At 47.7% G+C, this 26,168-nt stretch overlaps 1 protein-coding gene across 2 annotated transcripts in view; it reads right to left on the bottom strand.

Annotated features, from left to right (window-relative positions):
• Positions 1 to 26,168, bottom strand: part of LOC115524485 (F-actin-monooxygenase MICAL2) — a 223,772-nt gene that overhangs the window by 43,724 nt on the left and 153,880 nt on the right. For both annotated transcript variants that reach the window (XM_030330799.1, XM_030330800.1), the window contains 5 exons: positions 25,503 to 25,686; positions 21,381 to 21,562; positions 15,450 to 15,524; positions 10,809 to 10,963; positions 8,256 to 9,558 (listed from right to left, as the gene is read on the bottom strand). In XM_030330799.1, the coding sequence (XP_030186659.1) occupies positions 8,256 to 9,558; positions 10,809 to 10,963; positions 15,450 to 15,524; positions 21,381 to 21,562; positions 25,503 to 25,686 (1,899 nt within the window). The remainder of the gene's footprint in view (positions 1 to 8,255; positions 9,559 to 10,808; positions 10,964 to 15,449; positions 15,525 to 21,380; positions 21,563 to 25,502; positions 25,687 to 26,168) is intronic.

Below are 26,168 nucleotides of genomic sequence, written 5' to 3'. Positions count from 1 at the left end.
GCCCCAAATATCAAAAATATTATCATTTCAACATGTGGTCAATATAGAAATTACTGAGATATTTTACATTATTGCATTCATACTAAGTCTTCAGAATCTGGCACATGTTTTATACTTACAGAACATTCCTGGCTAGGGGTGCCTGTGTGGCTCAGTTGGTTAAGGGCCTGACTTTGGCTCAGGTCATGATCTCATGGTTCGTGAGTTCAAGCCCCACATTGGGCTCTGTGCTGACAGCTCAGAGCCTGGAGCCTGCTTTAGATTCTCTGTCTCCCTCTCTCTCTGTGCCTCCCCTGCTTGCACTCTGTCTCTCTCTCTCAAAAATAAACAAACATTAAAAAAATTTTTCTGTAAAAAAAGAACATTCCTGTTTAGGTGATAAAATTTTAATGGTTAAAGTAAAATGTAATTCAAAAAGCAAAACGTTGTGTTTACTAGAAGAATATTTTGCATTGTTTCAGTTTTTAAATTTAAATTTATTAACATGAAATAAAATAAAAAATGCAGTCCTCACTCATAATAACCATATCTGAAGTGTGCAGTAGTGGCTGCCATATTGGACGGCACAGTTCTAGAAAGTAAAATAGAGCATCTTTATGACTTCAGAATAGGGAAAGATTTCATCAACAAGATGCAGAAACCAACAATAAAGGAAACTATTGATAAATTTGGCTTCATTAGAATAAATACTTCTGTTTATTAATAGATACCTTTAAGAGTGAAAAAGTGAGGGGTGCCTGAGTGGCTCAGTCGGTTGAGCGTCCGATTTCGGCTCAGGTCATGATCTCACGGTCCGTGAGTTCGAGCCCCGCGTCCGGCTCTGTGCTGACAGCTCAGAGCCTGGAGCCTGTTTCAGATTCTGTGTCTCCCTCTCTCTCTCTGACCCTCCTCCGTTTTTTTTTTTTTTTTTAAAGAGTGAAAAAGTGAGCCTAAGAGGGAGAGAAGATACTCATAACACATGTATCTGACAGAGGACTTGTATCCAGAATCTACACAGATTACAACTTAATAAGGAAAGGACCATCTATGCAAGAGGTCTGGGCAAAAAGGTCTGAATAGAGATTTCATACAAGAGAATATCTGAATAAGGGATGCCTGGGTAGCTCAGTTGGTTAAGCGCCTGACTCTTGATTTCTGCTCAGGTCATGATCCCACAGTTTGTGAGATCGAGCCCCATGTCAGTTTCAGCACAGAGCCTGCTTGGGATTCTCTCTCTCCCTCTCTCTCTCTGCTCCTCCCCTGCTCATGTGCTCTTTCTTGCTCTCTCTCAAAGTAAATAAGTGAACTTTAAAAAAGAGAGAGAGAAAATGTCAAAAGTAGTGCAACATTATCAGGTAAATGCAAATTAAAACAATGAGATACCTTTCATAAACATGGTGAGAGCAAAACATAAAACAAAACTGAGACTGTCAAGTGTTGGCAAGGATGTAGGTCAAGGGTAGCTCTCATTTCCTACTGGAATGTATAAACACTCGTACAACCACTTTGGAAAACTGTCTGACGGTATCTTCTAACGCAAACCACCTACATGCCTACCCTACCACGCATCAAATCCACTCCCAGGCGTTCCCTGATAAAGCTTCTCTCTTTGAACAAACTCTGGGCAAGCTTCTTCTTGGCTAGGCCTCAACTTTTTATAGTCTATAAAAAATATAGACTCTCAACATAAATTATTTAGCCCACCCACTTCTTCCTATGCGAAAAGACTTGAACACTAACAGTTTCTAACAACTCAAGGTCACATCCCTAAGATAACCCTAGCCCTCCTTAAAGTACCTACCTGAGAAAACTCAAGGCTGACTGACAAAGCAATTTAGTGTTTGTTCTAGTCAGCACCTGCTGATAGGGCTCTGACTGCCCTTCCTTACAGTCCTTGGTCCCCTTGAGATGTATATGAATCTCCTACCACTCAAGAATGTCTTTCTCAAGAACCTGAAAGCCAGTCCTTTGAAAGGTAATCATCAGGAAGGATAGGACCTCTGTCTCCCAGTCTCTATGGGAAGATAGAATCCTAACTTCAATAATTGCCAGCTAACACACACAACTAGCCTATTCAGCATTTATGCCGACCAAACCTTTATAATTCTTCACTTCCTTGACTCTACTGAGCCTTTGCTCAGCCCCTCCCTATTCCCTCAATCACCCTGTAGAACACCCAGCCACCTATGTAAAGTTCAAAGGTGAGTTCACTTCATGTTGGACTCTCTCTTCTGCTGCAATAGTGTATTATCAGTTAAAATCTGTCCTTAACACCTTTCATGGCATCTGGCTTTGTTCATCTTTGACAATAGCCAACACAAGTGATAGGTATAAGAATGCTCAAAGCAGCATTATTCACAATAAAAGCAACTGAGAACACCTAAATGCCCAGCTTCAGAATGCACGATCCTGGCATATTCACACAAGGGAATAAAAGGTAACAATGTAAAGAATGAACCACTGCTGCCTACAACAATATTGAACCCTGCCCACATCCCCCCCCCCGCCCCGCCCCCGCCAATAATGTTTAACGGAAGAAGCCAGGCACAATACATACTTGTATTTTCTGTTGTTGTGGAAGCAATGAACTCAGATTCGGCACCTATGATGATACCCATTTATTATGTCACAGTCGTATAGTCCAAAAGTGGAGGCAGGCACGGCTCAACTGGATGCTCTTGTTGGGTGTCTCACAAAGTCGCGATTGATGTGTCTGCCACGCGGGGGTCTCATCTGCAGCTCAGAGTTCTCTCCCAGCTCATTCAGGTTGTTGGAAGCATCCAGTTCCTGGTGGTCATAGGAGATGGGGCCCGTTTTCTCGCTGGCTGTCTGCTGGAGGCCCATCTTCACTCTCAGAGGCCCGCTGTCCGTAGGGCCTCCCATAGTATGACAGTTGACTTTTTCCAGGCCAGCAGGATCCTATCTTTCTCACCCAGTGAGTTTCAGGAAGGGCCCCCTCCTTATTAAGGGCTCCTCCAATTAGGTTAGGGCTACCCAGGATAATCTCCCTTTTGATTAACCCAAAGTCAATTGGTTTAGAACTTAATTACATTCACAAACTCTGGTAACCTAATCACAGGAGTGAGATCCATCATGTTCACGTTCCCACCATACTCAGGAAGATGAGATCTGCAGGGCAGAAAGCATGGGCCCTCTGAGAGTCCTGCCTACCACAATACTGAATGATTCAACGTTTATAAAGTCAAAAAACTGCAGAAGCAATCCGAGATGATCGAAGTCAGATGGTAAGCACTTTTGTTGGGTGTCACATGTATGTGGGAAGAAGCATGACTGAGGCTTCTGAGTGCTGGTGATTTTCTAGATCTTAATCTCAGGCGTATTTAAGCAAATGTGCACTTTGCAAAAATTCGTTAGTTGTGTACTTTAATGTGTATATTTTATCCTACAATAAAGATTTAATGCAAAAAGAAAAAGGAGGTTCTCGGGGTGCTTTAATTATATACGAGAATGATAACTCGCATTCAAAATTGTTTGTATAAAATTGGCACCGGGAAGTGCTTGAAATCAGTTTATGCCCCTAAGTAATTCAAGGACCCTGAGAAGTTTATGTATATTATCAATGAACCCAGAAAGTTTTGTGGAAAAGAGAAAAATTAAATTTCAGCCGATTTATTCAAGTGATCGTAAGTTTGAGGTATGTCCATTTGAATACGTTTTGAAAGTTTCTCATTTTCAGTTATGATACGGTTCTTTTTCTCCATTGCATGGGAGCGTACCCACAGGTTAACTGTGGAGAGAGCAATGTCAGTGTGTATGTGTGTGATTGGTGGGTTGGACAGGGAAATGAAAGGAATAATAAATTCCTTTATTAAGAAATAAATAAATTTAAAAAGTAGTAAAAGGAAACTAATCTGAGCCTAATCTCATAGGGTAGGGAAAATCTTTGCATTCTTAGGATATTGACCTGAGAACACCTGAGAGAAAGACAAACTCTTCCATAAGACGGGCCCAGGCACTATTTCTAAGGCTGGTCAGCCTTAACCTAATTCCATTCTCTACCTTCTCATTCTGTTCCAAGCCAAGGAAGTCATACCATTTCTCAGTGAATGTAAATGAAAGAGCTCTCCGTGATAAATAAATCAGGAAAACACACTGGCCCCCACTTATTGTAATCAGCATATACAAAAGTCATCTAAATGTGAAATAAATGAAGTAAAGACCAATCTTCTGAATGAATTTAACACAAAAATCTTAAATAAAATACTAACAAACAGAACAGTTATATTAAAATAATAAGATGTCATGACCAAGTGGTATTCATTTTAGCAATATAAGGATGGTTCAATATCAGTGAATCTATTACATAATTCATAGTATTAATCAAACTATGGAGAAAATAAAATCATACAATTATCTTGAAGGGTGCTGAGCATCATTTGATAAAATTCAACAACCATTCACGATTTAAGATACTTTCAGTAAAGTAGGGTTAGATGGCAATTTCCTTGAAGTGTTTAAATATATCCCAGTCAACCCAGAAGCAAGCATCATGCTTAGATGGGAAAACATTCTCCTTAATGAGGTGCATTCTCATTAAGGTTAGGAATGTCATAAGGAAACCATTATCACCACTTTTAGTTAATACTGTTCTGGAGATTCTAGAAACCAAAGAAACTAAGGAAACAAAATAAATTAGAGGTATACGTCTTGTAAACAAGAGGTAAAATTATCATTATTTACAGATGTTGGGATTGCATATTCAGGGAGGACCCAGGAGAAGCCACTGGAAAGCTTTCACAAGCAAGTAGAAGGCAGCACAATGGATGGGCAAAAAGTATTTATAAGGAAGTCAATACATTTCAGATATACAAACAATAGTAGAAAGATATATCAAAAGATCTTATTTACACTAGCAATAATAAAAACGAATACATTATAATAAACTTAATAAATATGCAAGACCTGTATGATGTAAGGTTTAAAATATTCTGGGGGCGGTGTCATAAAACAGAGAGCAAATGGAAAGGCAATTTATATCATAAGGTTGTGAATTCTTGACAACTTAGTTTGTAAACTTAATGCCATGAAAATACTCATAGGATCTTTTTTTGTACATACACAAGCTGAGGCTAAGTTCAGATAGAATATCAAACAAGGAAGAAGAGCCAGGAAATTTTGAAAGAGAGGATCAATCATGGAATACTGTTCCTATCTGACAGTACATACATAAATTTAAAAGGGTATAAATATATAAAGTAAAATAATTAAAACAGTGTGGTACTGACACATAGGGAAATCCATCCAAGTACAGGAATTTGATACATGACAAATACATCATTTCACATAAGAGAAAAGATGGATTAGTCACTAAATTATTTTAGAATAACCAGGGAGACAGCTTAAGACAAAACAAAACCAAAACAGGGCTGGATCCACACCTCACATTTTATATTAGGACTGTTTCTTGATATAAATATTTAAATGTAAAAAATTAAAAACAAACAAGAAAACCTAAAAGATACTGTAAGAAAATTCTTTTCTAAAACTTGGAAGAAGTGCTTTCTGAACTATTATATAAAGGCTAGGAGCCATAAAATGAAAAACTGCTTATAACAACGATATAAAAATAAAACTTTTATGTGACAAAATCCACCATAAACAAGCAAGAGGCTGGAAAAAATATTTGTAATTCCTGTCACAACAAAAGGGCTAAATTTCTCTTTTAATAGAGTCCCTTCACATCATTAAGAAAAATACCAACAGTACAACAGAAAACTGGATAGAAGAGATAATAGGTCATAGAAAAGGAAATACAAATGACTTTTTAAATTGAAAAGGTACTCAGTCACCTATCACATTGGTAAAGATTAAAAAAAAATCGGATAGCCCATTGGTTAGTGCAAGTGTCGAAACACCACGTTCATATTTTGCTGAACTGGCACCATTTTGATGGCGGATTTGGCAATCTCGATTAAAATCCCTGATTCACATATCCTTCGTTCCAGTATTTCTACCTCTACTACTCCACATATGCCAAATGGCCTAAGTTCTCTGTTAATTACAACAGCACTGTTTGCAGTAGCAAAAGATCTGCAATTGACTTTCCATCCTGGGGGCCTGGCTACCTAAATCCACATCTACACCTGTGCAGAGATCCTGTGCAGCTATAAAACAAAGGAGAAAGGTCTTTATGTGCCCACATGCAATGATCTCTAAAATAAAATTAAAAGCATAATACAAAGTGTGTACGATACGCTAGCATACTACCTTAACGTAAAAAAAGAAACAAATATTGTTATTTATAAAATTACTCTTATATGCATGAATTCTGTCTGCAAGAATGCCTAAGAGGTTGATGATAACATCTGTCATCAAGGATAGGACCTGGATGGCTCAGGGACAGGGAAGGGAGATAGGACTATTTATTTTGTGCATTTTATACCCTTTTATTTTAAACTACACGAATGTACTATCTATCAAAAAATGCACAACACATTAAAGTTTACGATGTGATATACAGGGTGTAATTAAACTCCAGCCTGTTTGTGCCTATCCTGAGCTTGGCTGAAAATAAAGTCTCTTGTTAATCTGTACAGCTTTCTGATTAAGGCACCAAAGAAGGAAATTAATTTTTTGCTTGAAAACTAAAGTTCCAAAATAAAAGTTAAAAAAAGAAAAAAGTTAAAAATAAATAAATAAAAACAAAGTTGCTCAAGAATAGGGACAGGAGAATCACAGTTTATTTAAAGCCATCAACCAAATATCAACAATTAAAAAAAAATAAATCATGTGTTTAAACGGTCTCTAAAGATACATACCAAAACTTTGGCAAGGAGGAGCGGGACAGAGAATATATGTTACTTTCTAAAAAATATATTTTCACATTGTCAGATTCTTCCAATTTATTAATTAATTCAATCATTTAAAAATTATAATCAGATTTAAATATAAAAAGCCTAGGTTTCCATTGTTAACCACATATATAACTGTTTTTAAATAGTAATAAAAAACCTAAGTTTAAAAGAGGCACCATATTTTGACTAGTAAAACAGCAATATTTTTAAAATATGAGACTCAATACAGATGACGGTATGGCAGAAAAGGTACTTCATACATTAGTGGTGGAATATAAACTGCTACCTTTCTCTCGGTTTAATTGAAACTGACAACATGCAGTTGTAAGAAATAACACAGAGAGGCCCCATGCATCCTTTATCCATACGTTAAGAAACAATGTTAGTGTAAGTTAAGAAAAAAAAATTTGCATCTTTAATCCAGTAATCTCATTTCTTGGAACCTATCCTAAAAAAATAATTCAAAGGAAAGAAAACCTATATGCATAAAAAATGTTCGTTCAACACCACATATATAAAATATAAATATATTCATAGGCATAATTTAAACAATAAACAGTTTGGGGACACCTATAGGGCTCAGTTGGTTAAGGGTCTGACTTCAGCTCAGGTCACGATCGCATGGTTCAGGAGTTCGAGCCCCGCGTCGGGCTCTGTGCTGACAGCTCAGAGCCCAGAGCCTGCTTCAGATTCTGTGTTTCCCTCTCTCTGCCCTTCCCCTGCTCACACTCTGTCTCTCTCTCCCTCTCAAAAATAAATAAACATCTAAAAATTTAAAAAATTTAAAAAATAGTTTTATTATTTTCTAGATAAAAATAATTTAATGAAGTAACATATCCACTAATGTTAATAACATTCTACTGCCATTAAATCGCATTTATGTAGCCTATGTGTGACTGTCATAATAGTTATGCTATATTGTTGATTAAAAAAATACAATTTGGGGGCACCTGGGTGGCACCTGGGCATCTGACTCTTGATTTAGGCTCGGGTCATGATCTCACAGTTCATGGGATTGGGCCCCGCATTGGGCTGTGCTGAGCATGGAGCCTGTTTAAGATTCTCTCCCTCTGCCCCTCTCCCCTGCTCATGCGTACATTCTCTCTCTCTCAATCTCTCTCTCTCTCTCTCTCTCTCTCTCAAAATGAATAAATAAACTTAAAAAAATGAAAAATACAATTTTGGGGGTAAAACTTAGTAAACGTTGCCATACATGGATAATGAGTGAGAAAGTGGTGAGATTATGGTTGATTCTTTGTCTCTTTCAAAACTTTCTGTAATGTAATTTCAAATTCAATTTTTCCCCCAATTTTTCATGTTTTTCAAATTCAAGTTTTCCTACTTTTGTCAGAATTTAATTTGGGAAGCAAAAGAAAGGGAAAGATGCCCGTTGTTAGTCCAGTAAGAATGGTTAAGTGCCCAGCACGAACTGCAGACTTTTGTTAGGAAAGAGCCACTTACTTGCATCTTTGTCTGGAGAAGGATGGACTCTCTGCTCCAGGCAGGTGCTAGTGAAAGGCTGTGCCAGCTTCTCCAGGGGCTGGGCACTGTCCACGGGCTCCCCTTTGCCCCTGCCGATGCTAAAGAGGTCCTGGAGGTCCTTTCTTTGTTTGGATTCTTGGAAGGAACTCTCAAAAGATTTGTCTTTGAGTCTGAGTGAGGAGAAGAGTGAGATCTTCCTCTTTGGAACCCTGGAAGCATCTGGGAAGGTCTCCTGCAAACTCACTTTCTCAAGGAGTGTGGGGACATCTTCCATCTTGTGGCAGGATGGGGACACTAATGCAGGAAACACCTTGGATGGCCGGTTGGGCAAACTGTGGGTACGGAGGGCAGGGTCAGGAAGGCGAGGGTGCGGAGGCTGGGCAGCCCTGGCGGGTGGGGAGCCCCAGGAGAAGAAGGCTGAGGTCCTGCGTGCCATGTCTCTCCCTGGGGACTGCTGGCTGCAGTCTTTACCGGAGCTGGTTTTTCGAAGGCTGAACGAGCGAGTGCAGGAGTGTGGCTGGGTGGTGGGCAAGGGCTTTGATTCTGGCTTGGTGGAGCTGGGGAGGAGGGGCTCCAGGGACCTTCGGATGGCATTTGCTATGAGCCGAAGTGGGGACTTGGGTGGAGGGACGCTTGGCTCCCCTGGAGCCCGTTCAGCTGGGGTCCCCGTCTTCTCCTGAGCCTTTCCCTGGGCTGGTGGGGTCTCTCGTGCTGTCCAGGGGAGCAGCAAGGGGCTGACTGGTTTCAGCACATGGCCTCGTCGACCACTGTCAGCACTTTTCTGGGCAGGTTGTGCCCCAGCTTCCAGGCTCACACTCTCAGGGAGGGAGTCATTCCAGTCCAGCAGCTTTGTCTTCTGCTCCGGGGTGAGGACTAACTTCTTCAAGCCCAGTCTCTTCCCCTCTGTCAGCTGTGACCCACCCTCCTCTCTCCTTCCAGATTCTGTTTTCCTTTCTCCTGGGTCCTCTCCAGCCCCGGGGGATAGCTCTTGGTCTGGCAAGCACCTGTCCTTCCCTCCAGTGGGGTGTGGGCCTCCGTGGATGCTTCTGGCATCCCCAAGAAGGGACTCTGTTTCCTGACACCCATCAGAAGCCGTCTCTGCAGGGCTGGGTGTCTGGGGCCTCACCATGCAGTACTCCGCCCGCTCCAGCACTTGGTCATGAGGCAGATACAGGTGCATGTCCTTGGGTGCTGCCTGGGCTCTGGCGCGCCTCAGAAAGATTGGGGTAGAAGGGCTGAAGTGACCTCTTGAGACCTGCGAGGGTAGGTTGTAATCTATCACCTAGAGGAGATGGGCAAAATCAATGGGTATTTAGGGATTCCCAGCATTTATTTATATGGGGAGGCATTTCTCCGCCCATGTCCCCCTCCCTGCCTCGCTTCAGATCTCCAAACCCCAAAGTAAAAAAGAATTCTGCCTAGGATGATTTCAAAGGGCCACTCTTTATTCTATCTAAGTGGCTGCCTTGGGACCTGCTGGGATCTGCCCGGAGCCCTGTATCAGCAGTGATCAAAGGCTTTGCTGGGTGCTGGATTAGGTGGGCCGGAAGCCAGAATGGAAGGTGACTGCACTGACCAGCTCCTGGGCCAGCCAGCCAGCCAGGTAGAGCTGGCCTGGCCTCTATGTGTGGCCAGACCAGATGCCCCAAGGTGAACTTAGCCACGGTTCCTACTAAGGGAACATTCCACCCGTAGATAGGTGTGTTCCTCCAACAACCGAGAGGCCAAGGCTTCTTCCTTGGAGACTATTAAGTGAAGGAGAGACAGTTACCCTTCTGGGCTGGAGCTGTGGTGGCAGAAAGATGGCCGTTGGGACTTTCCACTGACCCTTCTAGAACTGACTCATGCCTTGCACCACTGAGAAAGTAGCCATTTGTAGCGAGCAGGGACTTGGCCCCTTGGCAAAGGAAGAACATAGGGACATTCTAGAAGTGGCTGTGCCCTGCTAAAAGCTCTGGTGCCTAAGGGCAGGTCATGCGACAGGGGCTTGACAAGAGCACGTACCTTGATTTGTCTTGTGCACTCTACTTCCCAGAGCCCAGACCAGGGTCTGGCAGGTAACAGAGGCTTGATAAACTCATACTGAAGGATACAGTTCAAACTTGAGTATCTCAGTGATGTCCTTTTCTGTTCAAGAGGGATGGACCTCCAAGAGGCTCAGCTGCTCTCAAAGGCAGCCTCAGTTCTGTGTCTGCCATCCGTCAGCTGTGAGCTCCTCAACGTTCTCTGCCAGGCCCTCAAGGGCAGAGCAGATGTCCTAGCATCTCTGCATGCCACAGTCCTGCCCAGAGTCCATGCCCCACAGAGTCTGCTGAGTGAGTGGCTGTGCCCTGGGGCTGGTTGAGAAGGAGCAGGATGGATGAGCTTTCATGAAGGGCACAAGTGAAAAAGGCCTGGGTGGGCATTTCTTGGCCCTGGCTTTGCACTTGGGGGACCTCAGACTGCTAAGAATCCAGAGTTAAGGGCGGGGGTAGGAGGGGCACAGGCAGCTCACCTTCCTAACACCGGGGCAGGGCCCCAAGGGGCATTTACCTGAGGTGGGGAGAAGCCATCCAGGACATTCCCTGGGACACCGCCTGAAGACAAAGATGGAGGAGAAGATGAAGAAGAAAACAATGAGGAAGAAGAAAGAGGGGCAGCTTCCTCTGAAGGTGACATGGTTCTTCTGTTGTTCACTGGTGTCGAACCTGCCAAGGAAAGAACACACTCTCCATTACAGAGCTGTTTTTTACGTTATTTTATCATGAAAAGGTGGAGGTTTGAAGAGAAGCTCCAACTCGATAAACACAGCCAGAGGGTGGAAGGTGCTGGAGACTGATTCCGAGACTCCAGTGCCCAGAATTTGACCTTGGAGGAATGGGTGCAGGAATGACAGCCTGTGGGGGAGAGGAGGTCCTAGGACGAAAAGTCTAAGAACCATTGCACTTCTCACTCCCATGAGAACGTTCCTGAGATATCTCCAGGGCGTTTCTTGGAAATGGACGGCTACCTCTGAAGTTTCCCCCAAAGCCATTGTGGTTGGCATCTGGACTGTGTTAACTCACTTGGTCAATAAACCATCTGAGGCCTCTTCCCACAAGATGCCTGGCCATTAGCTGTGGGCACGGACAGGGTAGGTAGTCACTGCTAATGAATCGGGCTCTTCCTTCTCACATGGGCACCAAGGGGCTCTCAGGATGGTTAGCTTGAGATTTTGAGAGAACACTAGGGAGGGAGGTTATAATGAGTATCAAATAATTTGAAGCATATGGAGTGGGGTTCATGCCAAGTTCCTGTTGGTCAGGGAACAAACGAGATGCAGTGTATGTGCTCAGACCAACATGAGAAAGGAGTGTGGCCAGGACCCTGGGGATCAATGAGTCAATGAGTCTGGTAACGGCAGAATTGTGACAGTTGTAGCCTATAAGATCCATCTCTCCCTCTCCCGAGTGCACACACGTGTGTACGTGTGCACAAATATGCCCTCTGGTAACCTTAAATCTAAAATCTCGAGGGCTTTGCTTCCACATGGGACCATTCCAATAATATGTCCTGAGAGGGATTCAGAAAATGCCATGCTCCTTTTCATATTTGTCCACTCTGTGTCTGACCCTTCAGCCCAGCCAGCTCTCCTGTGAACCCTTCCAGCACATAGAGTCTATCCCCCAGAGACCTCCCAGGACCAACGTCTCTCAACCACTCCTGTCAGATTCCCTGCTTCTGGCTGCTCAGCTGACCCCTTCCTATTTCCCTCCGAGGTGTCCAGCCTTCAGATGTTAGCTCACTTCCTAACTCAATACAACCCCCTGGCCTCAGTTTCCCCATAGCATTGGGTGAGACACTCCTGCTCTGGAGCCCACACAGGCCAGACCAAACCCAAGCCCCACCCCCAGAAGAGTTCTTTCCAGACCCATCTGCATGGGGGAACCACACGGGGCGGGGGGGGTGGGTTCTTCAGGATTCTGTCCTGCTTTCCTTGTACACAAACGTGTGTCAGAGTGCGTATCCCAGTCCTGGGCTCTGACACGACAGTCACTACACACACAACTTCAGCAGGCTTCCAAAGCGAAGCCCTCCAGAATGCTTCTGAGGGAGAGGAGAACTCAGGGGAACAGATCCGAGGGCGGAAGGAAGGAGCTGCTGGGAGAAGGCCCGGGCTGCCAGGAGCCGATGCGGGGGAGGCGGCTGGCCAGCTTGTCACCCAAACCCTCAGCCCCCGTTGCGGCCCACAATGAGATGTTTCGAGCCTAAAAAGGCAAACGCTGTGAGTCAGTTGTTGCCTTGCTTCCTGTCCTCGGCTTGCCAAATTCCTGCCAAATTCCTTCTCCTCCTCTCCCTTGCCCCCTCATTCTCTTCCCTCAGCTACCTCCCAAATCAAACTCCTGAGCTTGTCTCAAAGTCCCCTCAGCTCAACAGACTGACTCTTTGTTCCCCTGAGGAGTTCTCTGGAACCTTCTGACACAGTGCCAGGGACACCTAGGGAACCAAACTTGACAGGAAAGCCTTGGGGTTCGCAAGGTCGTGACCCAGAGGCTGCTCCCTCTCTCCTTTCTTTAACCCCTGCCCCCACCCCTGCCAGTGAGGCCTCTTTGCACTCATGTTCCTCACGTACCCACTTCAGGACAACTTGGGCAGGGCTTGAAGGGATGCCTGCCCGTCAAGCTGCCACCTGGGAGGGGAAGACCAGAGGTAAGCTGAGAGGTGACAGGAAATCTCACCTGCCTGAGGTGGCTGAGGTTTTGGGGTTCCCTCAGAGGATGGCAAAGGGGGAGCCTGGAAGCCCGCCTCCTTCACACCCACACCAGCTGCCTGACACTGAGCAAGTTACTTAGACTCTCACTTTCCTCATGTGAAAGACGGGAAGTCTAGCGTTGCTTCATGGGGAGGCTGAGGGGATAAAATGGGGTAAAAAGTGGTGCCCGGTGTAGGATGCCAAGTAAATGCTGCACGCGAGCTAAATATTAACTCTAATCCTTCTCTTCTGCCCACGTACATGAGTTGTGCCCAATAAAGACACTGCTGAACTGCTGACCTGTTCCAGAGGGGGCTATGGACCCCAACTATGGCCAAGAGTTCTCTAACTTGTAAGCCCAGGGATTCCTCACTCACCACCTCAGATCCTTCTCTGCGGGTTCTTTCTTGTTTTCCTTGAAGGCTTGGCATGGTCCAGCCAGGCTGCTGTGCCCTCTGCCAGGGCCTCAGTCCTGGGTGGTGCTGGCCCTTCTGGTCCCATCATGCAAAGGGGTTGATAAGCAGACCAGGGCCCAGATTACAGCCCCCCAAGCCTCCTCTGGCTCAGCTGTCTCTTCTCTGGGCCCTCCGGCAGTGACCTTTCCCTTCGATTCTAGAGGCCATTCTGGTGACTATGGTCAGCTGGGGGAGGGTGACAGCTCCCTCTGTCCTCCCACCTGGGGCTGGGGCCAGAACCAGCCTCGACAGGGCAGTGAGTGGACCGAGGAGATGGTGCCCCAGGTTCTGCTCACTACTACAGGACCAGTGTTGCCCACTGGGGTTTCCTCTTGGGCAAAATGAAGAGGACGAAAAAGATGGCCGTGAGGATTTTTACAAAGACTGGGATTCCAGGGTGCAGCTTCCCAGAATTTGGTGTTTAGGCAATGCTCAAATCTCCTGAGGTCTCAGAGCGCCCTCTAGGGGCAGGAGGCTTGTTCCTTGGTTCATATGTTTGTTCACTCATTTTCTCTTTCAGCAAGCTAGGACTGAGTGCCTCCTCTGGGCCAGGCCCACAGATACGATCCCAACTCAAGGCCAGCCCTCAGAGGCCCGAGAAGTAACACCTAGGAAAACTAAAGACACATGGAGGTTGTCAGGTCCATCCCAGAAACCATGCTTCTGGTTAGCAGTCCTCTCTCTCCCGCGCCTTCTCCAGCACCCTCTAACCTGCTGGGGGAGGGGCCCCCAGACTCGCTGCTCACAGCCCAGACCGAGAACTTCTTAAAAGCAGGGCAGAGCCCCTTGTGCTCGTGGCACTCCTTAAAGTCAGCTGGAAGCACTGGATGGCACCTACCCAAATGGACCCACCGGTGGAAGCAGAATTCTTGTGATTTGGGGAGGGGCTAGGAGGCTGAGGAAATGAAGTGACCCAGGCCTTCAGTAAACATTCCCTATTCTCATGGCCCTCACTGCCTGGGACTGCAAGATGATTCAAGAGCCATTTCAGGGTGCCCCCAGGTGAAATGGCTTGCAGGTGTGCAGCTGTGGTCCAGCTCCAGAGGCACCCATTATCCCAGCCTGACCCAAGGAAGGTGGGGGGGGGGGCTTCGAGTCTGAGGGCTGCTGGGAGAATGACTCATGGGCCAGGAGTCAGGACTGACTCACAAGGAAGGAGCCAACTAACTAGTGCTCTGTTCCAACTTCAACAATGGTTCTTTTTAGAAACCCCTGTCTAACCCAAGGTTTTCCTGGGTCCACCTCTTCCAGAGCAAGGCCCAGGAGGGAGTGTGGGAGCAGGGGGAGGCCAAAGGTGGACTTGGAAATGGACTGAGAGTCCCTGTCCCTCTCTCAGGACCGGGGAGGGAATGCATGCCTGCTCCTTAAGGGCTGCAGAGCAGCACAGAGAGTGGCCAGCCCCAGGATGCTGTGCAACCGTGCGTGTGGTTAGTGCGCCCCCTAGTGGGAGTCTAATGCATCCGCGGCAGCCCTTGGCCCTCACCCAGCCCTGCTCTTCTCTGGGACGCTGGGGTCAAAGCCTGCTCAGATGAAGCAGCAGGTGTGTGTGCCTGGGCGGGCGGGTATGTGAGTGGGTGTGGGTGTGGCTTCCTTCACTGCTTTGCCCATGACTGCATGAGATCATTCGGCTGATGCCCCCAGTCGAACTCCAGTGCCTGGAATGAAAACACATAGAGGCTCTGGGCCTCAGTTTCCCCACCTGTGTTTCAAATATCTTGGAGCCAGTGATTGCTAAGACCCCTTCCAGGTGCAACCGTAAAGCTGTAAGGCTCCATGATTCCAGACTGAGGAGCTGAAGAGGCAGGGAAGGTCCCAAATCCTTGGAAAATGCTTCCCCGAGTCAGCAGTGGAAACAAAGCCAAACTACTATTTCTTTCCTTGCTGCTCGCATCCAGGAGCCCAGGTCAGAGAGGACACGCATGGAATGAGAACAGCTGCCCCTGAGAATGAACCAGAGGACACTGCCCCTGTCCCTCCCCACCCACTCCCAGAGAGCTCATGACTCACTGGACTGGAATTTTCTTCTGCAGCTCTGGTATTTGTTGGGAGTTACAGACTGGAAGCTATTGGCCCGGAGCAGAGCTGTGGTGGAAAAAAGAAAGGGGCAGGGGAGATGGGGAGGGAGGGAGAGTCTGTTAAACTCGCAGAATAACCACAGGGTTTTTCTCTTGTGGCACATTTTGTAGACCAATAATTATAACCTACCTTTCTCAGACCACATCTCCCTGTCCCTACGACGCACACCTCCAGCTTTTCATTCAGTCATTCATCGAATATGTATTGAGACCCTGCTATGCGACAGGTACTGCCATCATTCAGAAAATGCCTCAGATTATGAGCCATCATTCTAAGTCACCCATAATTAACATACGTGTGTACCTGTTTGTGTGCACACATGCATGCCCGTGTACATACATGCATTTGCGCACACGCTTGCTTGTTAACAGAGCAGTTCTTCAAAGCTGGAGTCTCACATCAATGTCCCATTTATGTAGTAGAGAAACCGGAGTTGCGCTCATTGAAGCCTGCCTGGAAGCTGTGGAGTGTTCTACCTCCTCTCCCCCTTCCCTTCCAGAGCCTTCCAGACCCTTTGGGAACCAGGATTCTGTGGACTGTGTACTCAAGACCCTCCACCCAGCTGGGTCTTGAGAATTAGCTGAGCAATACGAACATCCCAAGACATCCCATGGTCTTGGCCATTTAGGGTGTGAGAAATGCAGATGTACCCCCTTCCTACACTGGGCCCTCAGATTTGGCCTCAGGCTCCGGGTCCCTGTGGTGGGACCTTCATACTGGAGATGTAGAATGGGGTGCCACACGTACACCCGAATGCACACCCTGGTGGGACTGGGTGGCACGGAAGGAGAGGACGCTCCGAGAGTGATGTAGGTGTGGGAGAATGGTGTAGGGAAGGTTTGGAGCCAACGCCCAGCTCTCTCTCTCCCTCTGCCCTGCCCCCATCTCGGGAGGAAGGCCCAAGTCCCACGTCCTGCCAGGGCTCAGAGCTGGGCGTCGGTGCTCGTCAGCCGGGCTGCGAGGTGCGGGCGGCAGCCACTTCCGGGGCTTCTTTTCCTGGGGACGAGATCCTCCAGCTCCTTAGACCCCTGGCTCCCCTCCTTCCCTGACTCCACCTGGAGACAATTTGAGCCCGTTCTCTCCGGTGGCTTCCCTGTCCCACAGGCCTGCTGTCATATCAAGCCCTGCCGTGTGGACAGGTGCAGTGTGCGGCCTCCGTATCTCACATCCTACGGATCTGGCCCGCTCCTCCCGCAGGCGCAGGTCGGGGTTGGCCAGGCCGGACAGTGCGCGTCAGGGGCGAGCAGGACTCCAGGGCAGCCGCGTCCCGCTGACCTGCGCTGTTCTTTCAATCACCGAGTGGCGAAATTTCTCAAGAAATGCAGAAGACTGCTTAAAGCTCTTGTTGCTTCTCCTCGGCTTTTCTCTTTGTGGAATGGAACGTACTAGAAGTAGCTACAATTCACAAGCGATTTTTCCATCCCTGGTGTTTACAGGACACGCGTGCACACACTCCCAAAGGGTTTGGGAGGCTCTGGGAGGGAAGGGGGAGAAGAGGTAGAACTTTCTGCAGCTTCCAGGCTTCGGTGAGAGCAGCTCTGGTTTCTCTACCACATGCACACCTATTTTGCCACAGCAGGAACAGCAGGGCGGGTGGCAATGATTTGATCCAGTCGTTTTGAGCAGCACAAAGCAAGCCTGGTTTCCTTCTTTTCAGCTTATATTTTATTTTTTATTATTTTTTTAATGTTTTATTTTATTTTTGAGAGGGAGGGAGAGAGGGAGAGAGAGAAGCAGAGAGAGAGGGAGACAGGATCGGAAGCAGGCTCTTCGCTGACAGCAGAGGCTGATTCGGGGCTCGAACTCACAAACGTTGAGATCATGACCAGAGGCAGAGTCAGATGCTTAACCAACTGAGCCACCCAGGCGCCCCCAGTTTATATTTTATTTATATTTATTTTAAGGGAGCACTTTTGGAGATCTTAGTGCCTGAGTTGCTACAAAAGGAATTAGGGTAAGTATTTTGTCATATGGTGTGAATGATATCATTTTATTGTTACAAATGAGTAGTATCTTCCATAGGTCACTGGGCCATCCTATCGTCAAATTATTGTCAGAAAAAAAGTGGATAAATACAACTTTTCTAAGCCAGAATAATTTGGGGCAGTCTGCCCCCCCCCCCCCGCCCCAGTTCCAATTAGCTCATGCCCAAAACCTAATACACTTGATTGATTCATTTAATTGTCTAGGTGTGCATTTTACAACACACTTATGCAGACAGGCTCTCTCGAGCTGCTCCTCTGTGATTCCCCAACGTGTAGGTCGTGGCCCTCCTGCATGGAAGCAGCTGGGGCACTTACATAAAATGCAGACACTTGGCTCTACTCCACTGAATCTGAATCTGTTGATTCACTGAGATCCACTGAATCTGAGTCTCTTGAAGGTGGTGACCTAGGTATCTGCCTTTCAAACAAGATTTTTAAGAACCACTGAACTAGGTGTCTTAGGGGAGCGTTACTGCACATTTTCCACTGAACCTCGATAACACAGGGCTTAAATTTTTTTTAATGTTTTATTATTTATTTTTGAGAGAGAGAGGCAGAGCATGAACAGGGAGGGGCAGAGAGAGACACACACACACACAGAATCTGAAGCAGGCTCCAGGCTCTGAGCTATCAGCACAGAGCCCGACGCGGCGCTCGAACTCACGAACCGCAAGATCATGACCTGAGCTGAAGTCAGATGCTTAACCGACTGAGCCACCCAGGCTTAAATTCTATATCAGGCCATCATCTTGGTCAGGCTCTATGCTGAAGAACTTTGAAGATACAATAGGTTCCTTGATGAGCCAAGGTAGTCCCAGAAGTCTTTCTCTAAATTGTGGTAAAATATATGTAACATAAAAGTTACCATTTTAACCATTTTAAAGTATACAGCTCAGGGGCCTTAGGGACATTCACAGTGTGTAACCATCGTCATCATCCATCTCCAGAACTTTTTCTACATCCCAAACTGACACTCATTAAGCTGTCACTCCCCACACTCCTATCCGCCCCACCCCCTTCAGTCATCACCATTCTGCTTTCTCTCTCTATGAATCCGGCTATTCTAGGGACCTCGTAGAAGTGGAATCATACAATGTTTGTCCTTTTGAGTCTGGCTTAGGTTCATCCATGTGGCAGCGTGTCAGAATTTCATTCCTTTTTAACACTGAATAACATTCCATTATATGAATATCACACACTTTGTTTATCTGGTCACCTGTTGTTGAATTGGGGGCATTTCCCCCTTTGGCAATTGTAAATAATGCCGGATGGGCATAGGTGTGCAAACCAGGAGTCTTCTTAAAGCAGTATCTCGGCTTTGTTTGGCATTCCCTCAGCTCAGCTCTGAGCCATTTATCCAAGGGAACATTGTGATTCATGAAGCTCCATTAACATGCACAACATAACAACCCTACATTATCTCGCAAAATAACAGACTCACCATAACTAGCAACACAAAACACCACACTTCGATGGTACCAGAGATCTTAACCTTACAATGTGGTCTGCCTAGCAACGATCAAAAACATGATGCATGGAGGCGAAATCAATAAAAGATTGCCTGGACGTCATGCCGTCTATCCACTTCTCTGTCTACTCTGTATTTCATTCTGGAATCAAACTAGACTGTCAGGAACAAAATGTGTTGGCCACACTGCCTTGTTGACTTGATGCAGCCCTGTCCCCTTGGAAGAAGTGTTCCTGCTGAGCCATGTTTTGCCACCATGCCCTCACCTGTCACCCAGGCTGTTGCACGAGACAGCCTCGCTCAAGACAGGGACTCCTGAATCCCTCGGTGCCATCTATTTAACATGAGCTGGGGGTGCCTGGGTGGCACAGTCGGTTAAGCGTCCAACTTCAGCCAGGTCACGATCTCGCGGTCCGTGAGTTCGAGCCCCGCGTCGGGCTCTGGGCTGATGGCTCGGAGCCTGGAGCCTGTTTCCGATTCTGTGTCTCCCTCTCTGTCTGCCCCTCCCCCGTTCATGCTCTGTCTCTCTCTGTCCCAAAAATAAATAAACGTTGAAAAAAAAATAAAAAAATAACATGAGCTGGACAATTTCTACAGAGTGAAGCACTAGGAAAAGTGGTACCAGATCTGAAACGTGCTACAAGCCAATACATTGTTTTGAATTATGAATATTATTATGAATAATAATTGTGTTTCCTTTCAAACTCTGGCTGCCAGAAAACTCAGAATCAAATTCATGAACCCACTAGAGCAACCGTTTAGGACTACAGCCTGCCTCGCTGGAGTCTCTAACTCCTAAACTGGTTTTGTTAACCTTGACCTTGGGGATTTATCTTTTATAGAGAGTGACATGTAATTTTGTATTATGTCTTTTTTATAACTTGCCTAAAATCCCCTGGCAACTGAGGAGAGAGGAGAAAATGGAGGGAGGGGATGAAAGGCAGGCAGGCTTCATGTCTATAAAGGAGGAGGCCAGAGCCCAGGGAGAGGAGACAGAGGCCACACATAACCAGACAGAGGCAGTCTGCACTCAGCTGGGCACAGCACAGCTAGCACTCTGTCCCCTGCATATGCTTAGCCTTTTGGATGGCACCACAGTGGTTTTTAACAAATATGTCCTGATGACAATTTGTCTTATTTTATTTAAAAAAAAACTTTTAAGTTTTTTTTAAATGTTTATTTTGGGGGTGGGGGAGAGAGAGAGAGAGAGAGAGAGAGAGAGAGAGAGACCGAGCATAAGTGGGGCAGGGGCAGAGAGAGAGAAGGAGACACAGAATCTGAAGCAGGCTCCAGGTTCTGAGCTGTCAGCCCGGAGTCGGACGCAGGGCTTGAACTCACAAACTGCGAGATCACGACCTGAGCTGAAGTTGGACACTTAACCCACTGAGCCACCCAGGCGCCCCAATGTGCCCTTTTTTAAAAAGGCTCACAGGGGAGGGTAAATCCAGAACTTCCAGGAGGCCGGCCGCAGCTCGGGTTTTCCTATGAAACCAAGCCTTGGGAGATTGTTTCTCGGTTCAAGCGGAAGTTCTGCTCTCGGCCACCAGAGGGGTGTGCAGGACAAGCTGAGTACCCGCTCCCCCAGGGCAGTGAAGCTGTTGGTGCCTCAGGTGGGAAGTTTCTGTGAGCCTGCTTCTTCCCAGCCCCGAGGTCACAAGTTACTGTTGACTGAATCAAAACATTCAATTCAAGTCCACCTTTATTAACACAAGCTGGGCTGCTAAAGGCAATGACTTTTTAGGGTGCGGAGGGCCCCAGCACGGAGCCACACCGATTACCAGCCGTGAGACCTAGGGAAAACACAGTGTGTTTGCTCACAGGTAAAATGGTGAGCTTACTGACCCCAGCGGGGTCGTCCTGAGGATGCCATGGGGCCATGTTTGGGAAAACCAAACAGGTACTTAGAGTATATTTATTCCTGTGCAGGTCAAGTTTTAGTGCATGCCACGTGTCCCAAGCACGGCTGATGGCCCTGTGCTGTCCCCAGGGGGCCCCAGGGAAGCTGTGCCACCCAGATGGCTGTGGTCCATGCACGGAGCCACATCTTTCTCTAGTGGGGCTATGGAATGCCCTAAAGAGATATCAAAGAGGAGACTGCTCCAGGCGAGAGGGTGCCGGGGCCCCCCTTATCTCTGCCAGCCCGGGACACACCGCAGCCAGTCAGTCAGGCCCCTCTGCCATACACCCCACTTGAGATTCCAAAGCTTCTTATGGAGCAAGAGGCTGGGCCTGGGTCCAGTCCCCTCACCCCCACAAATACCCTGGCCTCACTGCCTCTGAGCCTGAGGGCTGGGCCTACTGGCCCCTCATTCTCCGTGAGGAAACAGTGGCCAGGGGGGGTCTCCGCTCCTTCCCTGTGCCCCAGGATCAAGCAAGCCTGGCTCCCACCCAGGCGGGCGGTCTGCTCACCTTGCACAGCTTGGGGCTCCTCAGGGCAGTGTGGAGAGGCTTCTCTGGTCGGGGCCTCCCTCAGGGAGCTGTGCCTGGTGAGGGACTGCGGTAGGGGTGGGGGCTCTGGCCGCCGGGGCCTTTCCTCACGGGGCTCTGCACTGGAGGCCTCGCTGCCGCTGCAGTCTGGCTCTGCCTCAGAGCTGGAGGAACAAGGGGAGACAGTGGGTAAGCGGAGGGCCTAATAGTTCACCCCCCAGGCCCACAGCGTGTCCTGCCCATCAGTGTGGCCAACAGACCACGGGGCTCTGGGGGAAGACAGTGGTGTAGTTACCTCAGGCGTGGTTATCGCCCCCTCCTCCCACCTTCATATGAAGTCCTAACCCCTCATGCCTCAGAATGTGACTGCATGTAGATATAGGGTCTATAAAGAGGCAATTGAGTTCAAATGAGGTCATTAGGGTGGACCCTCATCCACTATGACTGATGTCCTTCAAGAAGAGATTTGGACACAGACAGGCATAGATGGGAAACACCATGTGCACATGAAGCCAGCCGTCCTCAAACTGAGGAGAGGGCCCTGGAACAGACCATTCCCCCTCACGGCTCTCAGAAGGAACCAACAAGCCTGCCAACGCGTTGATCTTGGACCTCCGGCGTCCAGAACTACGAGAGAGTACATCTCTGTTGTTTAAGCCGCCCTGGCTGTGGTACTTTCTGGGGCCCTAGCTAACAAATATAAGCATGGACCCAAGCGGGACGAAGCCCAGCAAATATATGCCGATGTGCTTGCACGAAGGTGGGTCCTCCTACGTTCAGGATCCTTGAGCAGGATTCCTTGGCTCTCCGGGTAAGATGAGCTCATCATTTAGGACCTGGGCCTAAACCTTCAGGCATTTCAATGCTGCTTGTGTCCTGTGGGAATTGATGGGGGAAAGAGAGGACTAGTGGGTTGGAGGGAGAGTATTTTTCTGGGTCTTGAATGACTGGCAGGAATTCAAGAGGCAGAAAAGTAGAAGCAGTGTATCCTTAGGCAGCAGGGATAGCAAAAACACAGTCCCTCCCCCCCCATCCCCGCCCCCGCCCGGGGCTTGGGGGAAGCGCAAACCTGTAGGGCTGTGAATTTAATGACCACTTGTATTTATGTATATAAGTCCAGCCTGTGTGTGTCCCTTGGGGCACTGCTCCTTCCCTATCTGTGTGCCCTGGTGGACTCTCCATCCATCCTGGTGCCCAAGCATGCCGGTCATGGCAGCTCAGTGCTCTTCACTGATTAGTCCCAGAGGTGCAATGCAAAGTGAACCGTACCCATTGGAGGTCTACCTTGAGATCTTGGTACATGGGCATGGACTGATGGATGTGGGCTGAGGCCCTCAGCAGCTGAGAGTTCCACATGCGGATACAGCCTCTCTGGGGATGGTTGTAAATCCGCTGTAAGAGGGGCAGCAGTGGAGAGTGGTTGTTTGAGTTTCTGGTTCCAACCTTGCCTGGAGAGAGAACTACCTTTGGACTTCCCAGTTAAAGGAACCGAAGTATTTGCTTTGTTAATTAGGCTGGGTTGAGTTGGGTTTCTGCCTCTTATGATGGACATGGTCCAGTCTAATTGAGGCCCAGAAGGCTGTGAGAACTGGGGCAGGACCTTCCTTCTCACCTCAGTGATCACCAAGGGCACTCCAAGGCAGTGGCTCTCATGCAGACATGTGTCACAATCACCTGTGGGACTTACTAAAAATGTATCTTCCTAGGCCCCCTTTCAAGAGTCAGAAGACACCAGACCTCATGAATAGTTATCTACACTGCAGTATCCATTTTCTCTCCTCACATCCCTCCCACATCTACTCCAATCAGGTTTCTGATCCTCTTGTTGGAAAATCCAGAGGTCAATTCTCCATTCTCATCCAAAACAGTGAGCCACACCCTCCTTCTCGAAACTTCTCCTTTCTCCTCTCAGCTTCCACAACGCAGCCTCCGTTAGTTTCTCTCCTTCCTGTGGGTTTTGCCAGCCCCTTCTCTGCTTGCCCAGTGATTGTTCAAATGTCCTGGGGCTCTCCTCCAGGCTCAGCTCTTCTTTATCTGTGAGAAGATATTCTTACTCCACAGGTAACTCATCGGCATCCTTGGTTTCATAGGCTCCATATGCCACTGGCCCCGAAATCACGGTCTTCAGCCCTGCCTCCCAGACACTTCTCTGTTCTCCTGCTTGCTTGACATCTGCATGAAGACTTCTGATAGACATCTCAACCCCCCCACTCCCTGACCAGGTCCAAAACAGAACTCTTTTCTCCACAAACCTGCATCTTCCCTGATATCTTCTCCTCCTCAAGGCTACTCTAGAAACAATGGCACCTTTCATCCAGTCCCTCAGATCAAAGTCTGGGAGCCACCCTTCAACTCTCTCTTACCTTCACATTCAGTCCATCAGCATATCTTCTCCTCTGCTCCTGACTGTGGCCCAAGTTTCTCATCTCTTACTGGAGCCACAGGCTCCCACCTGGCCTCCCTACATCTGCTCCTACCTATCTCTGCTCCATGCGTTTTCCATACCAAGGCCTGCTGATCTTTGGATATTGGAAATAAGATGTCTCTTTCTGACTTAAGAGTTACCTAATGGCTTTCAATTAGACCTAGAATAAAATTTGAACTCCGTGCCCTGTCTTACTAAACCTTACTCCTGCCTTACTTTCGGGTATCGTACTCTCCTTCCCCTCATTGTATGCCAGCCACATCAGAAGACACTGGGCCACACTCACCCAGAGGCCTATGTGCTAGCGTCCCACTGCTTGGATGCCACTTCTCTCAATCTTCACATGGTGGTCCCTTCTTGTCAACAATTCTCAGCTTGAATGTCACCTCCTCATGGAGGCTGTGGTAGATTGTTGGCAAAAAACAGTTGCAATCATCCCCCTCCTGGATCCACACCTTTTTTCAATGGACCTTTGTAGCTCCTCCCATAATGGTGGAGCCAATTTCCCTACCCCTTGAATCCTGGCTGGCCTTGTGACTTGCTGTGGCCATTCTAATGTGATAGGGGTAGCCAAGACCTCAAGAGACTCTGCACATTCTGCTTTCTCATGGGACAATGTGAATAAGCTTGGGCTGCCTGTTGGAGGAGGAAAGACCCATGGCCAACAGCCCCCTGGAGCCCCAGCTGACAGTTAGCCAGGCTCCAGAAGCAAGTGGGACCCTGCTGGCCCAAATTCACAAGGGAGCTCACTGAGACCAGAAGAACTGCAGGGCTGAGCCTGCTAGCCCACAAAATCTTAAGTGTAATAAACAGTGGTTGTTTGACGCCCCAACCTTTGGAGTGTTTCGTTACTCAGCATGATTGTGAGAATAGATAACTGATAGAAGAGACCTTTTCTGGCCACCTATTCTAAAGTAGCTGACAAGTCACTTTCTATCATACACTCTTATTTTATCCTTCTAGCAGGAACATAGGAGATATTTTTCCTGTTAACTATTTGCTTGTTTGCTGGCTGTCTACCCAATTTGAAAGAAAGCCCTGTGAGAGGAAGGCCTTTGTCTTATGTTGGTGACTGCTATGCCCTCAGAGTCTAGAACATAATGAACAATCAGTACATATTGCTGGTTGACCTCCTGAATGAATTCAGCATCCCGGGGAGGCCTGGAGTCTGCACTCCTAACGACCACTCTGCGTGGTTCTGGTATTGGTGGGAAGGATGGCATTCTGAGAAATACGCCTCCAGGGCAGCAGAGATTCACTTCTCATGCCTCTTCCAGTCCCCAGCCTAGCCTCCCCATCACCATGCATTGCCATCTTACATTTTACTGTGACAGTGACACCCACTTGGCACCCCGTGATGCAGCCATCATGACAATTGCCTTTTGGAGAGAAGACAGTGGGGCCAGAGCCTGTCCCTTCTCTGAGAAAATAGCAACTGCTAACACTTAACAGTGTTTATGATGTGCCAGGCATTGTTCCATACACTTTCCATATATTAATTGTTAGATTCTTACAACTGTCCATGAGACAGGTGTTATAATTGTCCCCATTTTAGGGATGAGCACATAGAGGTATAGAGAGGCCACACTGCCAGTGAATGGAGAGAAGGCCAGCCTCTAAATGCTGTCCTCCTTGTCCAGTCCCTCTTCTGTCCCCAGCCTGCAGCAGCCTGAGCATACCTGCTGTCATCACTGTTGACCAGCACACACACGGCCATCATGTCTTGTCCAACTACGTCCTCCCCAGGGCTGATCCTCACTGAGGTCCACTCAGAAGGCAGGAGAGAGATGGCTCCACCTTCCACATCACTGGGCTCTGGCTCCAGAACACTCTTGGGCTTCTTGGGGGAGGTTGGCTCATCTGCTGGGAGGAGAAGAGGGTCTAGAGAGATGGCGTGAATAAACAGGCCCTGCAGGGTACCTGCTCCCCCATCCAGAAGCTTGGGAACCCTGCTGGGGGCAGGGGGTAGGCAGGGCAGCCGGACTTACGTCTGCTTGGACACTCCAAGACTGACCTTCTTGTCCTCTGTACCATCGTGGGATTCCCACCACTTAGCCCAGGAGGTGCCCCGGCATTTAGAGCACACCTTTGTGTATAGGGCATGAATGCACATATCTATCTCGCTTAATCCCACAGGAGGGTCCTGAAATGTTTGAAGGGCCCACCTCAGGCCCACCAGCCTCTGGACCGCTTTTGTCAAAATCACAGTGTCCAACATGCTGCTGATCCCAGTGGCAACTTCTTAATTCTTGTCTTGACATATCAGCAGCATTTGACCCAGCAAATCTTTCCCTCCTTCTAGAAGCAGCTCTCCTTTCAGCTTCCAGGATAGCACAGCCTCGTTC

The sequence above is a fragment of the Lynx canadensis genome, chromosome D1, assembly GCF_007474595.2.
Source record: "Lynx canadensis isolate LIC74 chromosome D1, mLynCan4.pri.v2, whole genome shotgun sequence".
Classification (NCBI taxonomy): domain Eukaryota; kingdom Metazoa; phylum Chordata; class Mammalia; order Carnivora; family Felidae; genus Lynx; species Lynx canadensis.
This window is presented reverse-complemented; position numbering and strand designations above follow the sequence as displayed.